This window comes from Osmia lignaria, chromosome 16 (genome assembly GCF_051020975.1).
Source record: "Osmia lignaria lignaria isolate PbOS001 chromosome 16, iyOsmLign1, whole genome shotgun sequence".
Lineage (NCBI taxonomy): Eukaryota > Metazoa > Arthropoda > Insecta > Hymenoptera > Megachilidae > Osmia > Osmia lignaria.
The window spans coordinates 2,142,138-2,153,321 of record NC_135047.1 but is presented as its reverse complement, the minus strand read 5'-3'; the positions used below and the strand labels follow the sequence as shown (position 1 = coordinate 2,153,321).

General features: G+C 37.9%; 1 protein-coding gene across 11 annotated transcripts in view; it reads left to right on the top strand.

The window, feature by feature from the left end:
• The window catches only part of PIP5K59B (Phosphatidylinositol 4-phosphate 5-kinase 59B), a 30,103-nt gene that overhangs the window by 16,366 nt on the left and 2,553 nt on the right, over window positions 1-11,184 (top strand). For 5 of the 11 annotated variants that reach the window (XM_076692799.1, XM_034316592.2, XM_034316596.2 and 2 more), the window contains 4 exons: window positions 1,355-1,562; window positions 1,629-1,840; window positions 4,030-4,130; window positions 9,431-11,056. In XM_076692799.1, the coding sequence (XP_076548914.1) occupies window positions 1,355-1,562; window positions 1,629-1,840; window positions 4,030-4,130; window positions 9,431-9,586 (677 nt within the window). In that variant the 3' untranslated portion in view covers window positions 9,587-11,056. Of the gene's footprint in view, window positions 1-1,354; window positions 1,563-1,628; window positions 1,841-4,029; window positions 4,131-5,429; window positions 11,057-11,184 lie in introns of those variants that run through there. The other 6 variants (XR_013063562.1, XM_076692798.1, XM_034316595.2 and 3 more) reach the window with 3 other exon arrangements.

The window sequence follows — 11,184 nt, the reverse complement described above, 5'->3', positions numbered from 1 at the left end:
TTCTTGCATGGCTATGACAAATCTCCACAGAAATTTTAACGTGCCTTCAATTTTTCCGACGAATCCAGAGGGACCAAAGATTTTCCTTCGGAAATATATCAAATGGAAGTCTAACTTTTGTAAGAAGGCGTACCACGTAGAAGAAGAGCTTGGAATTTGGAAAATAAATTTTTCTTTCCTGCATGCGCAAATACACAACACTATTCTCTGTTCTCTTCCATCTCATTACTCGATCTCACGTGTGTGTCAGTTTGTAAATCTATTTTCTTAACGATCTCTTTATCCCGTTGTTTTTAATTCTGTGAAAAATATGAAGTTGGTAGTTCAATGTTAAGTATTTTCTACAAGTAATTGATGGGTGCACTTGATATCGTTAATTGTGTTTCATTTTCGTTTCCTCTTCTGCGATGCCTATGAAACGTCGATTTTATGGCATCGATAAGGTATCTTTCGGAACCACGAAACACTCGGCACGCAGAAGTTCCACGATTTTCTGTAATAACAGTAGTTCCTAAGGATTTGGTTTGATTTTTCTCGGATTCGAAACTGTATTCCTGCATGCGTAGCGATCTGTTCTATTCTGTATAAGACAGAGAATAGGATGCGACACGTTTGAACCGAAACAAGTATTTACGAAATAGGGTTCGACGAAAGATTTTGTAAGATCTAGCAACGTTAATTAAGGCTTGAGAATTTTGAACGCTTAAAATATCGTGTAAAAATAAATTGAAAAGAAAGGAGAACAAATTATTGTCTGTTAGGATCTACATCTATCGGTGTGTCTGTATGGTGTGCTCTCTGTACCACAAATAAAGGGACGTTCACACGAGTGTACTCGATACAATGCAAAATACCTTTTTTAGAACCATGTTTGCTTTGTGATGAGATGGCTGGCCTATGTAGTTTTGCTGTTTGCGCGCCTCAGTAGACACCGCAAGTAGATTATTGTTAGATGTGGTATTAGAATGGCTTATTCGGACTGACTTCAATAGGAAGTGCTAGATCTGTTTCTAACGATCTTTATCCCGATCTAGATCTCCAACAGTACACTTCTACGAGTTTCTAGTAGTTTCCGTAACAAAAAATAGCAACTAGACACTGTGCGTGTGTAGTTTAAAAACGTTAGAATTGCTTAGTGTAATACCCGAACCCCTAATCTTTAGATCTATTTTTCCCAACGCGTTAAATCCAAACGATTACTTCACGAATAAGATTTGTTATTAATTTGTTCGTTAACATTGAATTGACAAGGTCTGTCCTCCGCTAACGAGTGAACCCAGCCCTTTAGTGTCCCCGATGACGAAGCAAGCACATATCGTGTTCATTAGGGCTAATTGTAGTGCGCTTTTTGTAGGTGGCACCCTTCCTTCCACCTGTTCCACCCCGCCCCCGCCCTTTGACGATGCAGTGCGCTCAAACGACCAAACTCTGGCTTCCGGTGGTCATCCTCAACACGGTGCAACGGCCACCGTCTTAACCAGTAGCCTGAGCACCCCACAGTCCAAGCAGAACAGGGTCCCTCACCACGTCACTCTTACGAAGACTTATCACGATGCTGTGAGGTAAGTGAATCAATTTGAACGATTTTACATTTACAGAGAAAATTAATAAATTGATCGATGTTCCAGCATATCCGACGTGCACTTAGAAAGCAGTGGTAGCGGAAGCGGCAGTGGTGGTAGGGAAACAAAGTCGTCGTTGAGCGTCGAAAGTGGCGGAAGTAGTCGAGGTGGAGGTGGTTTGACATGGACACCACCGGCGGGCAGCGCGGAAGGTTCGACGCCCACCTGGACAGAGGGAACTCCGTCCTTTACCGAAAGCTCCAGCAGCGGTGACGCAGGTAAGTTCCCCTACGCGCTCTGTATCTACTACAACTCCTGAAGGGTCCTGCTACGCGCCTCGAGGATCCCTTCCTTCGATTATTCTTCGACATTTATAACGAAAGGATTTGCGTCCGGCGTGATCGTCTCGTTGATTGCTCTGTTGCTTTATTTCATGTTGGTGAAGGGTGTAATTGGGATTAATTACTAATTTTAAATAACACTTCTTCTCTTCGTCGAACCGACGAGAGGGATCCCTGCTTAATTAATTGACACGTCGCATAGTGCATCCCTGTTGCCTTCGAGTCGCCGTACGGTCGGCGACGCACGGGTTATAACACTGCTGCTTACGCCGAGGAGTTCACGCGTCCGGTAGAGACACTGTAAAATACAATATCGCTTCTGAAATTCCTAGTATACGATCGTGATATGTATGAAAGGGATCATTTTCTACGAGGAACCAATTGTTCTTGGGCAAACGATAATTAGGTTTCTTCGTATAAAACGAGGACGTAATGAAAATTTATTGCCTTTATTGTAATTAATTTTACTAACAGGATGAAGATAATAATGTAAATGAAACTTGTTGCTAAATCTCTTTTCGAGTGTATCGGGGAACCGGGCGATCAACGTGACGCTTACGCCAGCAACCGGAAGTCTGATTAACGTGCCACGATGTAAGGTAGCGAGCGAGAAAATCATTTCTCAGTCATCGTACCATCGTAATCCGTGTAGTTGGAAAGCATTGAGGGTTATTAAACCGTTTGTACGTAGAGGGAAATATAATCATCTGTTGTTTATTAAGAAGAGTATATCCTCCTTTGTAATTAAGTGTGTAAAAAGAGATACGTAGCTTATGCCGTAGTTAGTTTGCTGGTTCGAATGCATTCCGCATACTTATACATATAAGTATCGAAATCCTGTAATCGTGACTCACTAACACAAAACGATTAAGTACCTAACCATTGATCGCATTCTGTATACTAACGATACCGTCATACTTAATCAAGAAAGTTAGTGGATTTAGAGCAAATTCAGATGGATCATTTCACTATGATGATTTACTTTGTGATAACGTTAGTTTGTACGAGGGATATGTGTTGTAATTAGGTAAATATTTATTTGTCAGATTGTGTCGATCGAGTGAATCCGTGCGATAGTTTGAACTTGGAAAATGGAATGGAAAACGTAATGTGCATTAGAAAAACTCAGTGCCTAAATTGACTCTTATCGTCTATGTGTTTTTAAGTAACATGTCGAGGATGTTATAATATAAGAAAATGCTCTTAAATCCTTCAACTATACATGAACAAATAACACTATACTTGTTTCTGTCGCGTACGAAGGTGGTTGTCTTAAAAATTCTCGATGCAACGAACAGAGAAAATTGAAATTGAAGAGATTTTGATAAAAGATCGACGAGCACCTTCGTTGCTTAATTACAGTACGCTCAATTAATTGTTCTTTGACAAGTACAATCGAAACGAAAATTTCTTAGCCCTGTCTAGGTGACCCAACAATCTTGTCAAAACACTCGATAAAACATTTTCTTCTCGATAACGGGAACGACAATAAAGCGAGCATTACAAAAACACGAGAATCTCGCTCTCTCATTGAATCCCCTATGTTACACGTTCTCTAATTATTCTCTATGGTTCCTTCGAATGAAACGTAACCAACGACGAGCATCGTCGATGAACCGATGCGTTTCGAGATAAGTTTCAATTCTATTCTCTATTTTCATTCTATTTGCTACACACTGCCTTATCAAGTTAGTCACACATAGCTTCTTCACACCTTGTAGACGTCAATTAGTAGGATGCACGCTTTATTTCCTCTTCTTATTAACCCTTTCGGTGCTATATGTAATTAGGCAAAGTACTAACAATTGGGACAGAAATTAACATCGTGTTCATCAAAATTATTAGCTACCAAAAGGGTTGAATTTGTCTTGATGAAACTCCGACATCTCGAATGGACCACTCTGTTCAAAAAACGTCACGAACCACTTGTAAGCATCACGTGCACCTTGTATATAAAGCTTTTATGAGCAAAGAATGCAATGCGTTCGGATGGTCCTCTCGAGCCACTTGATTAAAACATTTCTATTCTATAGAACACTGTACACGCTAGGCAAACGCGTATCGGGCCTCCTGTGACCGACTGGCCGAACTGATCCTAGCACTATGACGATTAACGATAATTTTAGGTTGCCCGACGACACCGATCAGGGGTAGTCAACGTCACGACGACGGAGGGAGGATCGCGGCCACCGTGGAAGAGGCGTTAGCCAGTCTCACCACCGAAATGGTAAGTTGGTAATCGTAGTATTAAACGATCGGTTACTCGAAGAGGTACCGTCCTGAAATGTGAATTCCCTTCTTATCATTCAATATTGCTTGCTATATGTGTCCGCACACGTGTCCATGCTGTTCATTCAGTCATCTAAATGATAAGAAACCTTCGGTTCCCTTATTATTTCCATATTATCCTATAAAGTTTTGAACGATCCTGTATGAAAAGAAGATTACCCATTCTCTTGAAATATCACCTTGGCCTATGTTATAAGATTTCAGTCAGGTTCACGATCGCGACGGTACCTTTGTCGAACGATTCTGCAAGCTGGTAAGTGTATGAAATAATACGTAACCGATCGATCAGACCGTGTAAGTGTTTCTCCGAGTGGCCGAGGGTTTTTGTAACTAATAAACAGCCCCCAGACGACGAAACGTGTCGTCCTCTAGGACGGGAAAGTCTGATGAACGGTGAACTCTTGTCGGTATTGAATCGTCTAGCCTTTTTCTCTGTCCATGTTGTGTCGGAATCCATGAAGAACCGCCGATTCAGTGACGCACTGAACGTTCCAAAGCGATGATTCCATTATACGATTCCTCGAGGATCATTTGAAGAGGGTGCATGGAAAAGTTTGAGACTTTCTTTGAGCATTTTGCATTGATTCTTTAGCGATTGTTCTTTGATTTTGTTTTTAATTTTTCATGAAGAAGTTTTTCGAGAAAGTTGCATGAGATGGTGGACAGATGGGTGATTCGATTGAAAATCAATGAAAAGTTTGTCGAATCGCTTTTCTGTCCTCGTTACGAAAGGTCGAGTGCATCCTCGAATTTCTGCATGTGTTCGCATCGTAGAACTTGGAAGGAGCACGGCCCGAATCAGCGTAATTTCTCGCGTTTGCCAGTGCGTGCATTTTTGAATAAGTAAACGAGAGTCAGAGGCTTGCAACACGCGAAAGAATGCCGAGGTAATTCCATATTAACCCAGTATCGTTCCCGCGACGAGAATTCTTCGGCTCTAGCGAAGCATTTCAAACGATTCTCCCGGTGAAACATCTTTCTTTTTTTTTTAAATATAGCTTGATTTCCATTTTTAGACAGAAGGTTGGACCGATAATGAAAGGTTGCAATTGCGTTCCTCAAATTCTTTTATTATTTATAAATTTTAGTGTACAGGCAGGTAATAATTGTTCTTGCAAAAAGGGTTCTGACTTATTATTATCTCATGAAGAATTTTTCTTAGTGAACGAAACGCTTTGGAACGTTCTGTGCGATGAGATCAGACTGTCTGAACGGTTTCTCTATTTCCTCAAATCAGGAGATACTGCAGCAAGAGTGAATGCACAACTCGTCCCTCTAACTTCCGTCGTCAGTTTGGATGTGGCCTGCCCCGTCGTAGCGACGAATCTTCGAATAAAATCAGAAAGATAAAAGAATAATTAGGGCAATCAGCGAAAATCACTGATGCTGAGTGTGGGAAAAGGGATTAATGGGTGACTTGGTCACGAATCGAGACGAGTCTCGATTAATTATATTAAGCATACAAATTAATCATTCCTTTTATTTTGCATTTTTATGTGCTTCGTTGTGCAATTGTATTATACTCAAGCCTATACTTAAATAATACATTTTAAGTATAAGATTCGTCTCGATTCAAGAGTTTATCGAGTATTAATTATCGAATATTTATTAACCCTTTACACTCGTGTGTCTATTCTCAGTTATCATAGTGATGTTATGTGATATTATTTTATTTAAGTTTTATAATATTTTTTTCTGTGATATTAAAAATTGACAGTGACAGTAGGAGTGATGTTCTGTCAATTAAAAGGAGGTGTCATTGCCTATTCAAAAGTTAGTAGCAAAATCTTAAAAACCTAAGAATTGTGTTCATTTCTTTTTTTATATTTTATACAAAGGGTACTTAGAAGTATTTATTAGGGTCTGATATACTGAGTTCAAGCTACCACGAGTACAAAGGGTTAATTATATGCGTGGTGAGCTATCACTTCAGGTACGCACGCGATTAACAGCGGAAGAATGAATGTCAAAGGCCAAGAAGCTCGTACATCGTGATAAAACTCGGCCTATTACAGTATTAGTGGACTATAATACTCGACACTCGTTCAGGATTCATACACTTCGAGGAGTGAATTTTGCTTTTTTTTAAATAATTTTTATTTCGACATCGTGTATTTCAGGGCCGGCGTGACCTTTTGCGGGGCCTGGTTCAAAAATTTTGTGGAGCCGGAATACACATTAAAATCCTATACTTAAATTTCATAATAAGGAATTATTTATTACAAGTAGAAAGGATGTCACATATATTTTTTGTAAAATGAATATTACATAATTTTTCTCGCTTTTTTCGCCGCAAAATCTTTGATTGAGTTTGCTATTTCGCTTTCTATTGCAAGAATAGCCAGAGATGTAAATCGGTCTTGACTTATTAATGACTGAAGATAATTTTTTATTAGTTTCAACCGCGAGGCCGGGTTCCGGGGAACGCGCTGAACCAGCCTCGCGCCGGCCCTGGTGTATTTCTTATCTTATTCTTTGAATTTTCCCTCTCGCTGTGAAACAATCGTCATCGAATCATTGGCATTTACGAAGTCGTTCAGGTTTCAATTACACGACACGAAAGGTCGTAGACTATTTATTCACTCGTTACCTCTTATCGTAATTAACGATTACCTCTTGTTATTATCGGCTAATTGTACGCGTTATTAAGAGGGATCGTGGACGAAGGGAAAAGGTGTAAAAGAATGGAAGATAGATGTAAATAATTACGATCCCAGTTAGGGTGCAACCATCAGTCACGTTTTTATTACGATAATATAGCTAACAATCGTGTACATGTATCTATATGTGTCTCACGTTCTCTCTGTCTTCTGTACGTAATTATACATATACCTATACATATGTACACATATAAATGAAACGTGTATACCGCATATATCAAAGTGGCCTTTGAATTCTTGAATCAATTCTGAATAGGTATATCATGAAAATGGTAGAATCATCAAAGCTTATTGTACGTGTAATGAATAACTATTCTGCCTGTAATTGGGAAAACCATTACTCAAAATTGTAACATTCTTGGGTGATATGATGATTGAAATTTCCAATAGCCGTATGAAACATCGAGGGGTGGTTAACTGTTCCAAATGTTCAAATTTAATTTCATTGGTAATTTTCTAGGGCCATTATCTCACTTAAGTACCATTCTGCAAATGAGTTAAATTGAAGTTTGACACTTCTGAAAATTTCACAAATTTCGAATTGTTCAGAATCCATTAGCCACCCTGACATATGTTATAAATATAACAACTGGCGCAAATTGTATTATACGTGGTACGATAAACAAGAGTGATTGACGGAATTCTGATGGGTACCGTGTACGTACATATACAGGGTGTTAAAAAATACCCTGAAGACCTCTATATCGCTGGATAGATCACGAAAAATCGAAGTGAAAAGTTCTGTAGCATTTTTCGATGGGATCAGTAGTTTAGCCACATTTCGTTGTTGAAAATTGAAAAATTGAAATTTTCACTTCGATTTTTCATGATCTATCCAGCGGTGTAGAGGTCTTCGGGGTATTTTTTAACACCCTGTATATATGAATGAAACAAAAATTTATATATACATATATACAGTAGTCGCAGAGCAAAGAAATATGTAAACGCGTTGCTGATTATAGGCGTGAAAGTTATCGTGAACGTTTTGAAAAACCAAAATGTTGTTCAATTACACGTACATACATACACACACAGACATACATATAATTATATTGTCCTCGATGAAGCGCTTTCGACAGTCGATAATTGTATTTAGGAAACGGTGGTTATCAAATCTAGTCGCATCTCGGTGATCGGTCCGTGTTCTTATTCGAAAAAAATTTTATTTTTATTACCAGCTTTAATTAGGTCGTTTGCTTTCTATACTTTAATTTCATTACGTCTTTTTTCTCTGATTCATTTAACCATTGAAACTTGGAGCAAATTATGAAAAGATACAAGTGCAATGAATTTTTCAAACCGACCGGCGACCCATAAATGCGTTTCGATAATCATTTCTATACGAATTACAAATTCAGTACAAAAATGAGTAATCCAGTACAAATTAATTCAGTATGATCATTTAATGAGTAAGAATTATCCGAAGATTTGCAACGAGGAAACGATAGAAGAAAATGGTAAAAAAATGACCAAATTTATGGTTTCTCTTGCAAGAAAAATTTTAATAGACAAACAGGTGATTCCTTGAAGTATCATCTATCAATTTTGTTCCTAATATTTTTGTGGTCTACCTCAGCTTCATCTATTTCTTTTGCAACTTTCTTGTCATAGTTTTTATTTCTCAGGACTTATAGAATCGTCTATTAAAATTTTACTTCATAAATTTTGGTCAATTTCTACCGTCTTTACTCTCCGTTTCAAAGGTTAAATCGATCGAAATTCGATCACGGACACAGATCACGCGAGCCGAGGGAAGAAAGAAGGAAGAAGCTTGAAACTCGTAGCTTTGTTAACTCGATACTCTTCCACGGAGTACCATGTGTATTATCATTATTGTTAAATCGTAGCCATTATACGGAAAGACGGTACCCCGTGTTTATTAGCGATCTTGAAAGTGTGATATTTTTTTAACAAACATATCGCAAGTACGTTCGAATTTTGCGGGTGATTTCAATGCTTGCACTCGAAGCATTCTCCGATTAGGTGTTCAGGGAGGATTAAGATGAAATCGAATCAGGATCGAGGAAATCGTAGTAAAAAACAGATAAAAATTCATTTCTTTGGACGTTAATTGTCGAAGATCCGTCGCTTCTTTCTGTCGCTGATCTCGATGCTCGTTAACCCTTTACCATTTGCAAGCGCATAAAGGGTTAAACTAGCATCAAGGTGTTTCGTTATGTGTTAATTTGTGTACTTAAACCACAATTGATATTGACACTTTTCAATCGAAGAGGAAATTACACTCTCGAAGGTACTATAGTTATTCTCTCTACTAGAAAATCGATTGTTAATTTCTCTCTGATCGAAAGGTGTTAATCTGTGTCCTTAATTAACTCGGTTAATCAAACTTTGTGTTCTTCATTGTTCTCGTTCCGTTTGTGTGTTCTTTTACAAGCACATACTTACCCTCGATCTTCGCCTAACCAATCGCTTTCAATTCGAAGCATCATCTCGACAAGATACTTACTGAGAATCGAATCTAGTCATACGTTCATCGAATATGTTTCCATTAGAAAGAGGATAAACGATGCTCGTTGATAAATCAGAGAACTGATATATTTTCTGTGCTCAAATTCAGAGACGAACGAACGGCAACGCGAAGGATGTGGAACAGAGATCGTCCCTTTCGATGTACACTCAAGTGAGAACGAGTTTCAAACGCGCCAGTATGAACCGCATTTCGATGATGAGGAACATGCAAAGGGTGTTAAGCATCCAACGCCGGGAGCTGTGAGAAGAACCGATGAAATCGATGTCGTAGAATCGTTGAAATTTCTTAGAAATAATCGCGTTTTGGGCACACGGAGACACGAATAATGTTATGCGTAGCATATCGTTTAATGTAATGATAATTTCTTAATGGAAAGTATTCATATTAGTGAATCTATTATAGTCGTGAGGTACTTATTTATGCTGAGGCAAAGTAACGAAGTGATAATTAATAAATTTAGTGTATTATTTCCATGATATTCAAGGATCTTTTTAAAATAGAATTTTTCAGAGAATTTTACACTGTACGTTACATATCACGTAACACGCGTGTGTCCATATGTGTTTTTAAAGAAATCAAGATTCAAGATCGTCGACAAGGAGATCTGTGATCGCGTGAGAGCATCTGAAAGAATTATTCCTTTGATATTTAAGAAGAAAAAAGAAATCGTTTTTATCGTGTATCATATCCTCGATCGTTCTACGATACTATATTGCAACGTCGATTAAAAATGAGATAATTGAAGAATTTCAATCTTAATCCTCTCGTGACTGTAGATCAGCCTTGCGTCTAAGTGTCTACTTAACTAACTGCGTTAAGAATTCGTTTATCCTTTTCGTCGTTGTACCGCGGTTTCGTTCAATCGTTCGAAGGGAAAGATGATGCTTTGCGTTTTAGAAAATTCACGAAAAGCAATATGTGTACGATATATGCGATCTTCTCGTGTAATTTTGTAATCTCGTGTGCAAACGTGTTGGCAGGATGAAATATTTAAATATTGCTCGAATATTTTCAAGGAGAATCCGTCGCGATTTCGCGAGGAAAGAGGTCGAAGAAATCGGTTCGAGTGTAAAATTGCGAGCTGTTACGTTTCGATCGTCAAAAGTGTATACTCAACAGTATTCGTTAAATTTTTCGCAGGATTATATTAAGTTTCTAAATTGTTAATAATTTATTAGTGGAATCAACGTGCCATTGGGAATTTGTCAAATATACACGGTAATGTATGCGCTAGTGAAGTTGGACCAGATTATTAGACTAATTAACCCTTTAATTAAACTAGACACGAATTTAATTCTATTTCTTTTCTTCTTTTTTTTTTTATAAAAATGACTTTAGGTGTAAGTGCACTATTAAAGGGTTAACGAAGAAGAATGGATCGGTTGTACAAGGTATTCTACTTTAAATGAAACTAAAGCATCCTGTGGCTATTTTTAATTGCTTCCTCAGGTCGAAGTGTATTTCTACTTTAGTCTGACATGGTAAAATCCCTCGGGATATTCCTGCAACCGTTCCATTTCTGGATACACGAAAATACACATCGACATTTAATGAAATACGAAAGATCGTTCGATTGTATTGTCGAAAACGAAACCTGTCAAACTTAACCGAGATTTTCAGGCGATACATAATATTCTGATTATTATCATTATCATTATTACTATCACCATGATTATTGATATTATTTAAATAAAGCAGTTACTATTATTCTTACGACTGTTTCTGTTATAGTTGTCACGAGGGTAACTCAATGCGTTTGATTTTTATTTCTTTGTTCTGTGTATGTATGTACGAATGTTTGTGTGTTAATAACTTTTTTTTGTGTTATTGAAAATAATCGA